The sequence below is a fragment of the Cyprinus carpio genome, chromosome A15 (genome assembly GCF_018340385.1).
Source record: "Cyprinus carpio isolate SPL01 chromosome A15, ASM1834038v1, whole genome shotgun sequence".
Taxonomy (NCBI): Eukaryota; Metazoa; Chordata; class Actinopteri; order Cypriniformes; family Cyprinidae; genus Cyprinus; species Cyprinus carpio.
The window spans coordinates 16,931,291-16,951,262 of NC_056586.1; the positions used below are offsets into that span (position 1 = coordinate 16,931,291).

At 37.2% G+C, this 19,972-nt stretch overlaps 1 protein-coding gene across 1 annotated transcript in view; it reads left to right on the forward strand.

Moving 5' to 3' along the window:
- LOC109109872 (BCAS3 microtubule associated cell migration factor-like) overlaps positions 1-19,972 on the forward strand; it is a 211,103-nt gene that overhangs the window by 57,510 nt on the left and 133,621 nt on the right. The window contains exons 16-20 of the mRNA XM_042771251.1: positions 5,006-5,160; positions 11,218-11,261; positions 17,455-17,579; positions 18,007-18,172; positions 18,620-18,720. Coding sequence (XP_042627185.1) covers positions 5,006-5,160; positions 11,218-11,261; positions 17,455-17,579; positions 18,007-18,172; positions 18,620-18,720 — 591 coding nt within the window. The remainder of the gene's footprint in view (positions 1-5,005; positions 5,161-11,217; positions 11,262-17,454; positions 17,580-18,006; positions 18,173-18,619; positions 18,721-19,972) is intronic.

The following is a 19,972-nucleotide window of genomic DNA, read 5'->3' on the forward strand; positions in this document are numbered from 1 at the left end:
TTTGCCATATTGTCAAATCGAGTAATGATGGAATGTCTGGTTTTTAATTTCTTAAGTTAGATGCTTTGATATTATTTAACACTCACTCCTTTCAGGGTTCTACCAGTTAAAACCACCCTTGGTTTGTAATTTTGGTTGTAATTATGAACTTTGGCAGTTCTGCAGGTTTGATGTTGTGGTTGGATACTAGATATTTTAATTGCATTAATGAGTTTGAAAATATAGTGTGCTTTTGGAAACGCAGTAGAGCTTTTGAGTTCAAATAAATTTTGATAATTGACATTTCTAGGCTAGAACAATTTATACAAATATTTATTTAAGGAAACATCATTTGTCATTGCTGTTTAACACATCCATGGCACAGGCATAAGAAACAGGAAATTCTCCTACATTTCCTTTTCATTCAGCTGCTGCAGCACTGGAATTGTGTTGCTCTTTTACTATTTTTTTTTATTTTTTTTTAATTAGGCCTTATATTATATAATTTGATTTACATTAGATTTAATTTAATTTATTTATATATATATATATATATATATATATATATATATATATATATATATATATATATATATATATATATATATATATATATAAACATTTAAAATATATAATAATTATTTAATTATATTTTTATTAATATTATATAGTTTTTATTAATATTTGTCTCTTTTTCACATGATTATTTATTATAAATCAGTTTCTCTCTGTAGTCACTCTTATTTTTGGGTTATTCTTTTGTTATATCACTGATGTATTCACATTTTCAAGACTGAGCAGCATTAAATGTAATAATTTAAGAATCAACCATTGCAAACCCATATTGGTCAAGCACTAATTTGAATATTGGGGGAGATGTGTGCCCCTCTGTGTCTATAGCTGTTACGACGCTATAAGGCAGCGAGTTGATTGACGTCCTGGTGCTTTGAATTGAACTTATTCACTAAAACATTTCTTTTTTTTTTCTCTGACAGACTAGCATAGGGTTTCATTTAGACATGTCTGAAATGACACTGCAGTGTTCATGACTGGAAGGAGAGAATACGGTTCCCACTTACCCATAAGTAAATTGACATGATCAGATTACGTGCTCCTGATCAGAGCCACATGCCGAGGTGCATTGATTGAGTCTGTGGATGCCTTCCTGTTCATTTTCTCATGCACCGTTTGCAAAGCCTGCTCGTCTGAGGTGAAACATCCTCACACACACACATACACACTGCCTTGCAAACAAACCCGCACACATATGGTTTGAGTAAGGCTGTTATCTGAGCCACAGAAGAGTGTAGATTCCCACTGTCACCAAGGTGCTCCTCTGATGAGCTGTAAACCCCGACATGTTGTAAACTATTGGATCTGATTTCAGACAGCCTCGTAGCGAGACGTTCGAATGTAGTTTGGTTAATAAATTACATGCTTGAATGTGTTCACATTTTCTTTATAAATACGTATATTGCTGTTATACAGCAGTGAATGATTTCGGTCATGATGTAATGGCTTGTAATCAAACGGCGACTTCTGAAGTGAAATCAGCACATGGAACGAGTTATTTGAACATTTTATAATGCAGTTTGAAGTCTTACGGTGAAAATACTTGTATGGCACAACGTCTGCTAATAGCAGGAAGTAACAGTAAATCTCGTGAAGTTTATTTTCTTTGCAGCATCTTTGTTTAATAATACTTATTTTAATTTGTTTTCTCTTTGTCCACTGGGATTGCTTTAATCCGGCACTTTCTGGCCTCTCCTTTTACTTACTTCTCCCCCCCCCCACTTGTAGTACTCCTCCTTTGAAAGTGTGTATTTTAATAATGATAGCTCTGGGAATTGGCACAGGCAGACTTGACATGACAGCGCCTTCCCCCTAAGTGCGGCGGTTCCGCCATTGTTCCTTTTCCTCTCCACTCATCCCTCTTTTTTTCCCCTCCTCCCCTCCAGTCCTAATCCCTACCTCCTGTGAACTACGCTCTTACAGGAGCATGTCTGGGAAACCTGGACGAGCAAGAAAGACATGAATGGGTGAAACAGAATATATCAAAGTATTCCCACACCGGGAGAGCGGAATCAACTTTTTTCTAGGAATTCAAGCCTTCCACAGATGCTGCTAAAGCCTGGCGATTTCTCAACGTTTGACACTTTGGAACATCCTCTGATATTCTGTCCCCGGGAATGTTATTCGCATTGGCAGCCTTCAAGGTTGCATTTTTTAACTCAGTTCGGTGGTGATGCGATTAAAATGGGATGATGTTTGCTTAAGAATTTTAGGGTTTTTTTAGGTTTATGTGTGAAAATGAACCTAATAACGAATGGAAAGCATCAGCTTAGATGGATCGTTTGTGTTCATTGCTTTATCAGATGCAAATAGTACAGCTTGGGGGAGAAAACCAAGATTGACAGGTCAGTACCAGGGCGACCAGGTCTGTGCCATTAGAAGAAAATGCAAATGGAGTGGAGTGAGCTTGAACAGAAGGGTCAGGTGACAGGGGGTGACCCTGCTGGCCTCTTGGAGTTAGGCCTGCGATGGCTGTGGATTTGCATTGATGGATATTCTTTCCATTGGCTTGTCATGTATCACTGCGAAGGCCATCACACATGAGTCATTAATCAAATGACGGCTCCATAAGCACTATCGTTTTGACCGGCCAGACGCCTTGCCTCTCTCGGAAGTGCCGTTCTTGAGGGTTTCAGCCAAGCCTGCCACACTAGGTCTGACATCATGCGGCGGCTGAGTTTTACATCATCCCGTGCGAGGCGTCTGCTTTTTGAGGGCTTAAACTTTGCCGCTGTGATGCTGTTTGCGTGCGTGTCTGCGAGTGAGTTGGGTTTTGATTTAGTGGGGGTTAAAAAGTGCGCCGAGACTGAGTATGTCCTTCTTGGAAAGATGCTAAATTCATTAAGATTTTTCTTCCTCTACTCCTCGTCTTTGTCCATCAGAAGCACCATTATGGGTTTTCAGGCTGCTTCCTGTTCAAATTCCTTTTCTTTTCTGTACTGCTGCTCTTGCACACAAAAGGTGGCTGCGCTTGGGGTGTAGTGGTTTTGAAATGTGAAGGGCCCTTGAGATCCGGGCCCTGTGTGGAATGGCGCAGGGGTTTGTGTAATTCTCCAGCCAAAGCAGGCCTTTATCGAGGGCCATGAGGCCTAAATGGCCTCTCTTTGGTTAAGCACAAAGACAGCATTTCTGGGTATTAGAGAGACACAGTGAGGCTGGCTAATGATCTAAAACCCCTCCAACACTGTAGCACGGCCGCTCTCAGCGCTTTTGCCCTCAGATAATCAATGTTTTGTGTCTCAGGTATTTCTCCGATCCCCTGAATACCCTCTTCCTGGCGATATTACAATGGAAGCAAGGAAAATGTTCGCTGAGATTATTGGGCTGGTCTGAAATATTGTACATTGAAAGGGAAAAAATTAGTGCAGTTCAAAAACCCCAAAAAGCAGCACTTGAACTTTGTGTAATATTTGTGTTAGGTACATCTGCACTATATTGTTTTTGCTTTTTTAAGAAGTGCATGGAAGCATGGATCAAATTGATGCCTCCTGTGTACTAGTTGGAATAAAAAGCAAAAAAAATCTCATGAAAACTGGACAATTAAGGGGAGAGCTGTAGAAACCTTGTATCTGTTGTTTATATCCCTGAGAGGATCTGCTACATTATGAATTCAGTGTGTGTATTTTAGCATGATCGGAATGCTGACCATTCAGCATTATTTTTAAGAAAAGACTTAACATATGCTGTTGATTTAAAGGATTAGTTCACTTCCAGAAGAAAGAAATCCTGATAATTTACTCACCCCTATGTCATCCAAGATGTTCATGTCTTTCTTTCTTCAGTCACACAGAAATTAAGTTAAATTAAGGAAAACATACCAGGATTTTTCTCCATATAGTGGACATCAATGGTGAAACCAAAATTGGGTGAAGGTCTAAATTGCAGTTTCAATGCGGCTTCAAAGGGCTCTACACAATCCTAGCCGAGGAATAAGGGTCTTATCTATCGAAACGATCCGTCATTTTCTTAAAAAAATAAAAATGTATATACTTTTTAACCACAAATATTTGTCTTGCACTAGCTCGAGTTCACGCATTATGTAGTCACGTTGAAAAGGTCACGTGTGACGTTGACTGAAGTACTGACCAAATTTTACAAAGTGAACGTGCAAAGAAAGTCAAATGCCTTTTACAAAAAAAGGTACAACAACAATGTCAGATGATGGAGTTTTTGGCTCTACCCTATCTTTTTAGTACACAGAACTGGAGTACACAGACAAAGATCTAACCGTGCTTGATCTTTCCAATGTGATTAAGTAATGTGTGTATTTGCGGACATAGACCGTGGAACTAGTGCAAGATGAGCATTTGTGGTTAAAAAGTATAGAATTTTTTTATTTGTTTTAGAAAATGACCAATTGTTTCGCTAGATAAGAGCCTTATTCATTGGCTGGGATCATGTTGAGCCCTTTGAAGCTGCACTAAAACAAACCTTTGGCCACTATTTAAGTCCATTGTATGGAGAAAAATCCTGGAATGTTTTTCTCCAAAGCATTAATTTATTTCCAACTGAAGACAGAAACACATGAACATCTTGGATGACATAGGGGTGAGTAAATTATCAGGACATTTTTATTCTGGAAGTGAACTAATCCTTTAATTTAAAGTCTCTTGTACTCACCAAGGCTGCATGTATTTGTGAAATATTATTAAGAACAATATTAATATATTTTAAAATGTAATTTATTCCTATGATGGCAAAGCTGAGTTTTTTTTTAGCAGCCATTATTCAAGCGTCCAGTGTCATATGATCCTTCAGAAATCATTCTAATATGTTGATTTGGTGATCAAGAAACTTTTTTAAATGTGTTTACTCCTATTTGATTAATTTAATGCATCCTCGCTAAATAAAAAGTATTAACTTAAAAAAAATTGTTGTAGTATATATGTGACCTAAAGATTTTTATTGTTAGTACAAACTCCCATTTGTTCAATTTTTTCCTTTTCTTTCACAGCCAAACTCACCAGTCAAGAATCCTATAACAACTTCACTAACAACAACATGGGTAACCCACGCCTGTCTCCACTACCCAGTTTGACGGTTGTGCTTCCACTGGCTCAGATCAAGCAGCCGATGACCTTAGGCACCATCACCAAGCGCTCTGGGTGGGTTTCTCCATACTATTTTAACACTTAAAGGCATCAATATGAGCCTTTTAATGTTATGCTACAGTGCACATCATAATAATATTAATTTTAGATTAACAATTGAATTCCAACTGAAGAGCAAGACAAATTCTCAATTCTCACAAATCATATCCGTGAACTGAAACGTTTCTATGTGGCTATGAAAATGAATTGCTAATACTTGAGGCTATATTCCAGCTGGATAAGAAGTCTGCTACTAATTTGACCTACTGGTAGTCTTTTGTCATTTTGCCATTTGCTGAGTTGTCACTTCAAACCAGAGTTTTCAGTGGAAATTACATTGCCATTTCAATGCGCAAGGTACTTAAAGCAGGTAATATCTTAAAACATATTGATTTATGATATCTGTTAGACAGGTTATAAACGACAACTTTACACAATTATCTTTTGTTGCAGGACCGGCTGCGTTTGTCAATTGTTAAGCAGTTCAGCGAAATGTTGTTATACTGTAAGTCACTGGATATGTCAAGACGATTGCTGGCGATAGCATTTCTCATTTGCGAGAACTGTGTCGTGGATTTGAAACATGACATGAATTTGCGTGAACTCTTGACTCATGCTAAAGCACTTAAGTGTCATCAAACCGTCATTTGCCAGATGATTGCCTGAATTTACACAAACATGCAAACCTGCTTTTTCCCCACATATGAATCTTTGCTGTACTCGGTCGTTTGTTCCCAAGCCAGATGTATTACAATCACTGGACATACCATGCAGTTGCCCTCCATGTAACATGAACACGCCGGTAATGACTGCAGTGTGCATTTACATACTGACTAAACATAATTATGACTTATTCCAATTGTTTATTTTTATTTAAATGCAAAGTTTGAATGGGAAATTCGCTAACGAAACAGTGGCACGTCGGGTCAACTTTAAATAGGCAGATTTATACAAGGCCCTGCAGCTCATTGTCATGCAGCACACTTTGTGCTGAGATTGTTTTGAGGGCTCTTGCTCATCTAGTTTTGATTTGAAGAGTTGTCAAGCATGCACCAGTTTGAAGTTTGAATAATTCAGCCTTTTGTTTGGTTTACTTTCTGGCTTTGAAGACCTTATATGCTCTCAGTGCCCATTTAAACTGCCTTTTTCAACAGACATGAGTCCAAGGCTGTGCATGGTGACAGAGTAGACGTCACTGTCTTCAAGTCCAGTCCCATTTTATCCCTTCTCTTTCTCTCCTTAGCTGAGGCTAGCATATGTGGTGGCAGACAAGAGATGTCCTATGTTGTGCTGAACCATGTTGTGTGTCTATGTATATGTCAGTCAGACAGTCAGCTGTTTCCCGCACCCAAATGTCTCTGCTCATATTCTCTTTGCCCATCAACATGCCCAAAAAACTCTACCCTCAGATGTTCAGCAGTCAGAGCTGTGGCTGGGGAATGGCAGAGGACCTGGCCACCACATGTGAGATCATCCTCCTTACAGACAAAGTCTCTTTAATAATGCAAATGGATGTTTGGTGTTTTGGATAAATCAAATGGCCTGGTGCGGGAGAAAAGCAGGTTGAAACGCCAGTTTTGCCCCCAACTGTCTTGCCTCCAAGTGAGCGATATTGGGTATTAACACAGCATTAATTTGAGTGCCTTTTAAGTGGTGTTAAGAACTTTACAAAGCAATTTTGATTTTGGTGGCCTGATCCAATTTGATTCCCAGTTTCATTTTCTCATTTTGATTCGCTCCATACTATTCAATTTGTTTTGGTATATTTCAGTTATAATGTCCATTTTGCTCAACTTGGGTAAAAAAAAAAAACAACTCTTTGTTAATGCTTTATACAAACTGATTCTAACTGTAACCCATTTGAGCAATTCATAACAATAATTGACTTAAGATTCAGGAATTAGTCCACACTGCTTTTCATTATTTTAGTATTAAATTTATATTGATATAGTATTTATTATAAAAAAAAATAAATAAAAAAAAACTTTTTTTTGTTACATTCTCTGTTTTAGTCTTGTCATTTTTTTTATTTCAATATTTCTTATATTGAAAAAACTAAATGTAATTTATTTCAGTTTTAGTAATTTTAGTACTTCAACTTCAGCTTATTTTATTTCGGTTAGTTTTCAGTTGTATTTTTTTTCATTCAATATATATATTTATACATTTTGTATTTCAACTTAATTTCAGTTGACAGAAACTATTTTTTTCTAATTTCTAACTAATTTTTCTTTAAACAATAACAACACTGTTTTAGATTTGCTTAAATGAACTGAGTGCTTTGTTCAGAGTGCAAAATCACATGATGTACTTCTACGTTCTACTAGGTGCTTGAGTATATATTTTTTAATGTCTATTTTACTAATAAAGTTTTTTTTCTCCAATCTGTAAACAAGTGGAATGGGGCTAGAACACAACAGTTTCAGATCCAATAACTGTTTGTTTTGGTCCAGACTTTTAGATCTTTTATTATTAATGCTCGTCTAATACTTAACTCACTGAAAACTCTGGTCTTGAGAAGTGTCTGGTCCCCTCAGGTGAGGCAGCAGTGAGTCTCGCACTATGTTAATATACTGTGCCGTTCCAGGAGCTGTGCCACTGTCTGACCTTCTTTTTCTGCGAACCACTTCAGCTGTTCTCTTGATTTCAGCTGTCAAATCAGCCAGCTCAATGAGCTCTGATATCAGCCCTGATGACTTCATCTCCCCTTTTCCATGTGTCTGCTGAGTGATGAGTAATCTTTCTTCTACGTAACCTCCATTTGTTCTTTAATTCCTTCTCCAGAGTCACTTCATCAGCCAGCTTAGTACCATTTTTAGACCATGTTTACTTGAATATTGATATAGTTAGACTGTAGTGATTGTGCTAAAAGGACTTGAATCCCACTGATGCTATTGGTGTTTCAGTAATGACTGAATGATCACTGTTTTGGTGAGCATTGGAAATAGCATTAGAGTGTGAGCTTTGAAGAAGCATGTTTTATGGAAAGCATAATAGATGTTCTTTCTTGCAGTGTGTGGTGGACTTCAAAAAATGAGGTAGCAGAGCCCCTTGGGGTTGTTTTAGTCCTGTTTCAGTTCTTTTTGTTGTTTACACAGTTTTACCATTTATCTTATGCTCAACAAGCAACGAATACTACAATATTTTTGAAGGTTTGTATTAGCATAGTATTTATTAAAACCAAATCTCATAAAAGTCTTATTGACTTTTGCCTTTCTAAATGTTTTACATGCACATTTTGAGGCTTAAAGAGACACTGGTGTTGCTTTTTAAATGGAAAGTGTCAGAGTGCACAGACAACACAGAGACTAATAAACACTGGCATGTTGTCTTGCATTCGGATGCCTGATGTTTGGGAATGCAGTTGTAGGTGATTATACCAAATCATTTTGATGACAGGTATTTCAAAATGATTAAAATAACATTTGAGATGGTGTGTGATGAGATTGGTGAGCTGATTAGTTCAGTTATCCAATCATATGATTTATTGATGCAAAGTCACATGACTTGCTGATGCTTATTTATGATGCAAATTTATTCTGTAAAGGTGTTTCCATCATAATTTAATGTGTATTTTTCAGTTGAGCGCATCTAGGGGGGTGGAAGCATAGCTGTATACTCATTTGTCATCGCTTCCTCAAAATGCTTCTGCATTCTTGCCTTTTGTGGATAAAAAGCAGTTAAATTAATTCATTCATTCATTCTGTGTTTTTTACAAAATAATTTTGGCAGCTGTGGATGCTAGAATAATTTGGTAAAAATTACTACAGAAAAACTGTAAGTTTTACAGTATAAAACTGCAATTTACAAACAAGAAAATTTGAATGTAAACCAGTAAAATTAACAGGGCACACTGCTACTAAAATCTGTTTTGTACCTTTAACATGTACTGACAACGACCATAATAAAGCAGGTGGTAAAAGAGAAAGCTACATTAAGAATCAAAATTTATAAGTAGCTTTTCCACAAGCTGAAGTAGATTCTAATGTCAATAACACAAACACAAAACACCATCATGGTAACACACATGACTCTTAAATGGAATAAACATTCATTAAATAACAGATGATGTAACATAAAACTCAAATGTACATGGACAACTGATTACAAAAACTATTAAGAAACTTTATTCAAACAAAATACTTTTAAATGTGGAGTATCATGCAGGGAATTCTGGGAATATCAGTTTTTGAATGTAAATTATATGTTGATTTTTTTTATTTTTTTATTTTTGAAAACTGTACATTTAACAGCATTTTACTGTGAAATTACATGAAATTTCTGGTTAGATCTTTTACAGTTTTTCCCTGTATATAGTACTGGAACTTACTGTTAACCTATTAACAGTTTTTTTTTTTCGTAGTGTTTTTATAATATTTTACATTTAATATTACACTATTTTTTTTACAGTGCGCTTAACTTTTTCTCGTGCCTCTTTGTAGATCTGTAAATTAAAAATAAATAAATAAATAAACTAATTTGAACAAATGTTTTTGCTGGACAGATTTAAAATATTTGAATCACTGGGTTGAATCACACACCCTAACATTAACTGATGGTGTTCTTTCTTATTCAACAGAGTGTGAATGTGCGTGTTGCTGGATGGCTGGATCTGACCTCAGATGTGGTAGGCTTAGTGTAATATGCGAATTGAGCTGCTTTTGGGCCATTGTCTCATAGTGCCGTAATGACCGTTCGAATAAAGAGCTCGGGTGCTACCCAGCCATGTTACATGTCACAGTCTAAGCATTTGCTCAAATCACCTCATTTTAATGCCTTTGAATATACAGCATTACACTTACGGAAATCAGAGAGATAAATGTGCAAAAGATTATTTTGATGAAGTGAGGTTGTTGCCCTCGACGCTCACTGTCTGTCATCATGTGACTTCTTGCTTCATGTTAACAGGCATTTTTTTTTTTCCTGTAAACATTTCTCAGGAATTAAGACCCTCATAGCACTCTACGGATTTGAATGAAATCTGCTTTTTCTCTTGCTTTTTATGTTATTGTTATGGTTTGCGGTCAGGTCTGATCTTATTAGAAGTGCATGAGCGTGTCATGTGATAGATAGTACAGTGTTGTCCTACTTATTTCAATGCAGATGTGTCCCTTAATCTTTTATAGATATTTTATAACTCACAGTTGCACTAACACCAAACTGATCATCAGTGCTGCTAAACAAACCCAGGTTTAACGTGTTTCTATCTCCATGGAAACCATTCATTTAGCAGTGGCGTCCATCCATTTTCACAGCTGGATATTTGTTGAGTCCATTCAGCTGAAGTGTCTCACTCTGTGCCACTTGAGACGCAACTGAGCAACTTGTGTTTTTTTTTTTTGCTCAGGCTGTGATGTTTGAGTATCTTAAGCCCTGTGTGGGATTATGATTCATTTATTTTTCAGAATGTCTAACACAATAGCATTTATAAGTTAAACTCAGCCTGACCATCACTCATCTCTCTCGCCACGATTTGTTTGATCTGGGAAAATCTTCATGATAGCTGTTTGCCAATGAGAAAGGTTCAGTGTCTGTGTAAAACTGTAAGGTTTTGTTTCACAGACAGTGATTCACGACTACTGAATAGTAAACTCATCCAAAGGGCTGCAGAGTGTATGACTTCTTCTGCCAGAGTTGGATTTCATGTCCTTTTTATTGCTTTTGGGAAACACTATTGGCTGTAAAATGTTTACGGTCATCCATTGCTCTGGCTGTAGATCAGGGATCCACTTCTCCTTTCTACTAACCCTTCAGCATAAAACAACATCTTGCACAGCATCTTACTTCAATTAAACCACTATTGAACTTCTATTGAACTGTCAGACTGGAAGAAACTGACCTCATGTCTCCCACGTCCCTCCTAAAAACCACCAATGGTGTTTACTTTAGACATTTGATGAGAATTGCATTATATTGAGTTATATTATTGCTAATTTGATCTGGTCTAGTATATGTTAAAACCCACTATTGTCGTGCTTTTTTAACTTATGCATCATTAAACGGTAAACTGTTTGCCCAGTCAAATCAATAATTATGCTTTTCCCATCTATCTCTGTGTATCTGTCCCTTCATGAAGCCCTACCTCTTTGGGGCTGGATGTTTTTCCATTAAAACTCCATGGTGAGTTTTTCCAATTCACTCCCAGCATGCTTTGTCCTCGCTTCAGCAAACGACTGTGTTCATTCCATCTTTCATTCGTTTCCAAGAATTTTTTCCAGTATTTTTTTTTCGGCTTTAGTTTATTCTAGCACGCTGTGGGGAGAACCAAAGGATGTGCTTTTTATTGTTCCTTTTTTGCTCTGTTTCTGTATGTGGTTTTGCTGTTTGGTTTTTGTGTATTTTTTTTGTAATCGTAAACCTAATTTGTTTTAATTGAAAATGTTGCCTGTTGAAAAGTACTGTACATAAAGGCAACTGTGAGAGGAAAATTAGTGAATTATAATATTTTGTTGGTCATAAGCATGTCTATGACATCAGCTTGGCATTTAAGTTAAGTTAGTCAGTGCCGCTGAATTCATGGGAGAGAGAAAAGAGTTTTTTGTTGTAGAGTTCATCACAAAATATTGTGTTTTGCTACGTTAGAAAACATCAGAGCTCTGTTTGTCAGTCCATGCTGTGGTTTAAACGAACCTTCCCTTCAAAGTGAGCATTCCGTTCCTGCTCCGTTTTTTCCCAAACAAACGACAGAGATTGTTTATTCATAAATGCTTTTGTGTTCACATTCATATTGTTGTCGTTATGATTTTATTGACTGGTGACATTTGGAATAAAGGTGAAAAAAGTATTGGTGCGCCGCGCACCGCTCCGGCCAATGGGTGAGTCAGATGTGTGCAATACGTTTGCAGTCATTCATCTTCTTCACCCTTTAATTTGATTTGACAATTTTATTTGGACAATGTATAATCATTGGCTTGAGTATATATGGAGAAAATCAGAGATTTTTATTAGATGCAAATTCAGAAAGTTACTTTACTATCAAAAGGGGGGTGATTATTATTGAAGCAATGCATAATTTTGCTGCAAATATTACAGGTAAGAATTAAAGCAGGAAAATGCTTTATGTGTGTATATATACAGCTTTAAAGATTGAACCTCAGCAGAATGGACTTCCCTGCATCCCTCATCCCCCTGAAATATGAATCACATGTGTTGCTGTCCTTCCTCTGGCTTGAGTTTCAGCTTTTGTTGTGGTATCCTCTCATACGTTTTAATTAGATCTTTTTCCTGCAGTGCTGTACTGTGATCTCAGAGGACGTATGTGTTTCAAAGCCTTATCATTAACGTGATAAATCTTAATATTCCCCATAGCTTCCTCTTAACTGGGCTAGGCACATTAATGTGGGACACAACTGGAGCTCCGCATTTCATCGGAATTATATGATTGATTTAGATGTTGTATTAAATGTTAATTAGTTTTTCCTTTTAAAGAAGTGAACAGTGTGCTTAATATCAAATGGAAGTATTAAGTATCATCAAGTGTTCCAAAACAAAACACTCTCACACAGGAAAAAGATGGAAGGTTGCAGCTCAAATACAAATAGTGGAACATAAGATTTTATGATAAACAGCTTAGGAGACATGAGTTAAAGCAAATTATTTAATTAAACCAAAAGTATAATGCTTTTTCAAATTCCTATTTTTCCTGTTAATTTACTGCATTTTCAAATAATCGTGAATAAAGAATCAGAATCGGCAACAATTAAAAAAAAAGTTTGATATTAGGCCATCTACTTTTAATCATTCATTAGATGTATAAAAACAATAGATTTTATATACTGCAGAATTTTAGCATGTTTTGGATTATACATTATGCTATACATTTATTTCTGCATGGAGAAAATCCAGCCTGATCTCATGGCATTTCGTACATATTTTACGAGGTGGCTAATTTGTACGAATTCGTACGACCACACTCATACAAATTCATAAAATTTTTGCCAAATCGTATGTATTTTACGAGTTGCACAATTCGTATGAATTTGTATGAATGACCTACATCTAACTCGCCCCTAAACCTACCCGACACTGGGGTTTTGACAAATCGTATAAAATCGTATGAGTGAGGTCGTACAAATTCTACTCAGAAGAGCAGAGAACGTAGAAGTAAAACCATCACAAACCTCAAAACTTGGTGGCTTGTAAATACCATAGACCGCTGCGCTCACACCTGGGGAACGCATATTTTCCAGCAGCTCTCTAAGGAAAAGGGAAATCATGCCGAATCAGGCACCTTCCACAACGATATCCCAATGAGCTGGAACACTGGAAATGGAGGGGAAAAGTTTCTGTTTCTCTTTTAGTGTTTGATGCCGGCCTCCCAAATGGCTACCACGGTGTGTGTGTACCGTGGCCGTGTGCCCAAGCCGTGTCTGAGGAAAAGCTGGTGTGAGATAATAAATGTGACGTTGAGAGAAATGTCTGCATTTCATGAGCGCTGTAACATAGACCCCGCTGGCTGACGTACAGCGACCATATGGTCAGCTTGTCACGGCAAGTCCCCTGATAAGTTCAAATGAGATCCGTGCTCCTTTTAGTTGTTTAAAGCCCACCATTGCATTAGTTTGAAAACAAATGAGGGGCCGCCTTCCCCCCTGATGGCGCCTCGTCTGTGGCCCGGACTGTAATGTGGCCGGGCTTTGATGGTGGACATCACAGATTGAATTATGCCCTTGAGGAAAAGCTATTAACTCACGTCAAGAGTCCTCATATGTTAAATTAAAAGTGGAAATGACATGCAAGGAGTCTTTTCAGTGAATTAGTTAGAGAGAGAGAGGAAAAACACTCTAGAAGCAGCAGGAGAAATGCCAATAGGGGGAAGACAAAATTGGCTTCTGTTTAGTAACGTCTGTCTTCCCTTCTCCTCCATCTCACTAAACATGTTTATGTTTCATAATTTATTGATTTTCGGATACATTTTTGTGTAAGCCGCTCCCCATGCCAATATTTATTTAGAATAATCCGTTCGCTCAAATGGCCCGCTGAATCACTGCAGCTTGAGTCATACTAGCCACTTGAAGTGAGACCCAGAGGGAAAGAGTGATTTCAGATACAGACAAACCAACTCCAGCGGTCGCTTCAAAGAAATTCAGATGCAATGCAAGTGTAAAATGCACTCAAATAAGAACATGTTGACCAAATCATCTGCTGACCAAAGCCTCTTCAAAGAGCTTTTACCATAGTTGGCCAGCTTTAGTCCCACCGCTAGGAGACGAGCGCTCAATGTTATGGCCAGCTTTTAACTCAGACTGGCTCTTTGCAGTGTTTTGCGTCCGTCTCATCATCATTACTGGCATGACATTATATACCTTTTAAAGAATATTTCCAGATTTATTATGCAAAGCACTTAGAAACGGATACAATTTCCTCTCAGATTTGTGGCGGACAGTGTCAGCCTGTGATTTCAGAGGAATACATGTTTAGTCACACTGAGTTTGGTTTGGTTTTGTTATTAAGAACATCTGTGCACCCATCCTTTACAGTTTTCCTTCAAGAAAGTGCACCAGTTCCTCCAAAACCTGAAAAAGCCAGCTCTTCACCTGCATCCCAGACTGGAAAACTGCTAAGCTCCTTCACTTTCCTCACTGCCTTGAACTCCATGGTGGGACAGGAAGGATTTAAATGCTTCTTTGAGCTACGCTCTGTGTTTTTCTGTACGTTCAGGGATGGTCGGGGCAAAGAAAGCGGCATTTCTAAAGATTTGAGGTTATCAAAATGTCTGTTGTCTTCTCTCCTCGATATCCCACTTGGAATTCCTGGTTTTATTAGAGGGAGAAAAAAAGAAACCGCGCACTTCACTGTGCTCTGCTGAGCGTGTTTATTTAGTGCCGTGTCCTCTGGTCTACGCTGACAGACAGCGAGACGTTCACGGCTGCTCCAGTCAAGGTGATATACTGACAAACCGCTCGTATCTCCCCATCAGCGGCTCACACCGCTCAGATATTTAGTTATTCGCTTCACCTCCGTCCAACACCAATAAATATGTGCCAATATCTCTCCCTGCTTTTCTTTACTTTGTATTTTTTGTCTTTAGCCCTTCCCGACCAGCAATCCTCGCCTGGTGTCGGCTAAACAAAGATGTCACCATCACTCCTCATCCTGAGAGTAATTTACGACTTGATGACAGTTTTAAGGGAAGTGACAGAGTGAGAGTGCAGCTCAGCAACAGGTCACTCAACACCTATTAGTGTAATGCAAGGCTTTAAGAGTCCCGGTTCAAACACTGGACAATTCATCCACATTAACTCTCAGTCCAGACTCCACGGTCTGCAACAATTTCATTACAATCGGCAGTTTTGTTTTGTTATCTTCTCTTTTAGTGCATAATGACTAGGGCTTTCAATCGATTGCATATTTGAATTGAATGAATTACATGATATGATGATGAATTAATACAATTCATAGCAATTAATCACAAACTGTATATCAGGGGTTGCAAACTAAAAAAGGCGGTGTCTGCGGTCAATGGAACTTTTCTGGGGTTAAATATTAACTTTAAATTAAATTAAATTACATTCAATTGGAGCTGTTCATCAGGTTAATGCATGTGCAGGTTATAACATTACCAGTGTTTTTTTTTCAGATAATATATTAATCATTTGATTTAGCTTTAGAACAATAGAAATATTAGAAATAACCGTTCAAAGGTATGGGGTTGATATGACTTTTTTTCTCTTATATTTATCTAGGCTGCATTTATTTGATCAAAAATGCAGTAAAAAAAAAAACAAAACAAAAAAAAACTAATATTGCGAAATATTACAAATTCAGATAATTAAAAAAAGTTTTCTATTTAATAAGTTCTTACTATATTTTGAAAGAAGAAAATACTAAAACTATGCAACAAAGGATTGCTTCAGAAAGCAGTATGTTGTTTTTCTGGCTGTTTTTCATCCTCTTGTGCATTGAGTACTCCATATTTAGGATGCTGTGTCAAGTACTTCATCCATTCTGTTTCTCTTCTTTTCTCTTCATGGTTTTTGAATGCACAAATGTGTTCCATGTGAATGGCACATTTTGTGGAGTAAGTGTGGTTTGAGATACAGCCGAGGTTTCACTCACTGTGGATGAGTAGCAAAAATCTTGTTGAATTGTTGATGTAAATTTTTTATCTTGTAGAATTACATTTAGTTCAGTTTAGTAATTCAGTTGCATTAAATTTAAACTAGTAATTATTTGTTATAATTTGTTGCTCCCATTCACATCCATTTGTGTGTATTTGAGTGTGTATATGTGCATGGCTGATGGTATCTAAAGTATGGTTCTGTGTGAAACGGCTAATAGTCAGTGTTTTGGGTGTCTCTTGTGTGTTTGAGATATGGAGGGCAGGTTTTTACAGTGTGGGAGTTGGACAATAACACCACATGGCTTCTGTTCTAGAATGAATTCCATATGTGAGTCCTTATCTCTCAGCCCATGACCCTTTTTCTCCTTGGTTTTTTAAAATCTTACTGACGTAAAGAATAATTCAATGGGTCCTAATAATTTTTCTCAAATGCCAAGACTAAAATGAGGCCTTCCAAAGCAGCTTAAAAGCTTCCATTTAAAGCAGCTTGATAAGCAAATGACAGCCATTATGTGGTATCTGTACAGACTCCTGGAGTGTATATGTATGTGTTGAGCTTTAACAACATCATTATATCCACCGAACAGAAATGTTAAACATCAGCTAGCGGTTTTCTGGTTTCGACAACTGTGGTGAAATTGTGCTTGCTAAATAAAACTTAATGTGGTTATTTTGGCCAATACAAAGTGAAATAAGAATCCTGTCGAAAGCAACATTTTTAATAATATGCATTTTACTGCAAATTTAAAAACATTTATGTATACATAAACATATTGTAAACTGTGTCTTCCAGATTACACTTAAACACCTTAAAACACGCAGAAAATTGTAGTGAAATAATAAGCCAAATAACATGTTTTTTTTTTGTTTGTTTTTTACATGCATGAAGTATTATGTTTATTGTTTACAAGCCCAGTATTTTGTTTGTGGATGTGCATTTTTTGTTTGAAACTCTTGAGCAATTTCATTCAAATGCAGGAAATTTTGTCTTGATTTTTGACATCCCAACTGTGTCTCTTTTCTTGTCAGTAATGTGGCTTTAATTTTCCTGTTTTACTCTGGATGCCAGTCACCAAAAGCAGTCTTTCTTTCTTTCTTTCTTTCTTTCTTTCTTTCTTTCTTTCTTTCTTTCTTTCTTTCTTTCTTTCTTTCTTTTCTTTCCTTTCTTTCTTTCTTTCCGTCTTCTTTCTTTCTTTCTCTTTCTCTTTCTTCTCTCCCATATGGTCATTCCTTTTTTTTTTTTTAATGTAGCAAATCCAAGCCACCTCCCCAGATCTCTCCCAGTAAGTCCAGCGGTGGGGAGTTCTGCGTGGCTGCAGTCTTTGCCTCCTCACACTCTTGGTTCATCACCAACCCCAACATGAAGAGAGAGAAAGGTCTGACATGGCTTTATTTAGACAAAATTTTTAAGCTTTAGCTTAGTTAACTGGTTTGATTATTGGTGGGTAGCAAAAAGAAGAAAAAAACTTTTTATATATATATATATATATTATATATATATATAATATATATATATTATATATATATATATATATATATATATATATATATATATATATATAATCTGTTACAAATATTTGTTATATTTTATTCTATATTAGTTATTATATTATTTTTTATGTTCTATTAATTTATTTATGAGAAGCTCTGGCATCCTCTTTTTTTAAATTCTTTTTTCCTTTAAGTGGTAACAGATGGAACTGCAAATCTCTTCCACAAAATCCACAAAAACTATTTGAGCTCATGTTAGAAACCAAAATCTTAATCTTCATTAACTTAGTCTTGACTTTTCTTCCCTGTTAGATCAGTCTCGCCAGGCTGTTGTTGAATCGCTGTACATCCTGAGTTGCTACGGAAACCTGGTGGAGCACATGCTGGAGCCTCGTCCAATCAGCACGGCGCAAAAGATAGGCGACGACACGCCACTGGAGTTGAACACCTGTCCGAGAGCCTGTTGGAATCTAGCCAGGTCTTGCCCCGAGGCTCTCAGCACCACACCTATTTACCTGCTTTTACACTTCACCTTCAGTCCGACATAAGCTCCTGACACGACCCACTGCAGTCATATCATTTACATAAAACAGCTTATATAGCGCCTTAATGAGGGCAAGCAAATAATTAACATCACCAACCCAGACGCTGAGCTCAGTCATAATGCAATAATGCTTGTGACCATGCGAAGAAAATGGAAACAGGCAGGGGTTGCTCTCAGAATGGCTTTCTGATCTGATTGTACATGTTAAATGATTGCATGTACTGAGCTGTATAGCTCATGTGCCCACATGAGACAGGAAAAATGGAAGGTCGCCGGGCTGCGGAGAGTTTGAGTCCATTATAGCTCAGCTGGAGACTGTTATATACATCTGGCTCTTTGATATGCACTTCCTAAATTGATTTCTGTGTTTGTTTTGAGTAGGACACTGCAGTGGAATGAGCTACAACCACCTTTCAACAGCAACCACCCCTTGGTGCTTGCCTCAGACTTTGTGCAGTACTATCAATACCTCCTGGCTGGATGTAAGTATGTGTGTCTCACTGGAGATGTTTGTTTTTAACCCTTATTGGTGCACCACAACACTAGAAACATGAACGATAAACTTCATCTCTCCAGTCTGCCTGTTCTTGAAGAGTTGCAGAGATAAATCCTTTCCATTTGACGTAGCAGTTGATGAAGCGTTTTTTTTTTCTCCATTGGTGTTGTGAATTGGGCCTTTTTTTGTCACTCGCTAGTACATGCATGCCCTGAAACTCATCATAGCGCCAAATTAGCCCAGCGTTCAGATTAAACCAATTAGTGTGGCTTTAAACTCATTGTTAATTTAATAACAATTGCATAGCAAGCGCAAACACTTTTGGTTGACTTATGAAAGGCAAGAGAATGCAACTCGAGGGCAGAAGGCTCACGGATGACCACACATCTAATATATCTTGAATAAGTCAGCATTGTTGCGTTAGCTGGATAATCATAAAAATTAATGAGTAATTAGCTGTCTAGGTCCTTCAGGCCAGGCTTCACATTTCTTCTCTGCCACTAAAGCCCAAGTGCTCAAGGCTAAACGGGTAAAATATTCTCTGGAAGTCGGTCTAATCACCATGCATGTGTCAGAGTGATGAAATAGCTATGTGTGAACGGTCCTGGCAGCGGCTCGGTGTGGATGCGGTCCACCAGGGGGCAAAGAAAGGCATAATGAGCTTGTTCAGTGCATTGAAGCTAATGTTTAATTAAAAAAAGCAGAGATCTTTGCCCTGTGCACTTCTATTACAGCTGAACCTCACCAACCTGATACTCAGGAGAGTATGTGCATATACATGTGGACATGTTTGTCCTGCGCCCCTGGCCCTCAGTGTGCCGGGCAGCACACGACGTGCCACTCTTGATTGCTTGCTGCATTGTGTCGCACCATGAGCAGCAACCACTAACTTACATTTAGTCATTTAGCAGATGCTTTTATCCAAAGCGACTTACTAATGAGGACAATGGAAGCAATCAAAATCAACAAAAGAGCAATGATATACAAGTGCTATAACAAATCTCAGTTAGCTTAACGCAGTACACATAGCAAGGGTTTTTTAAATATTATAATAAATAAAAATAAAACAGAATAGAAAAAGACTAGAGCAAGCTAGTGTTAGAGGTGTTTTTTGCTTTTGTTAATTGTATAATAAATGAAAATAAAACAGATAGAATACAAAAAGATTTGAAAGCTAATAAGTTTATTATTATTATTATTTTTATTACATAAATTAATATTATTAATTTAAATGTTTT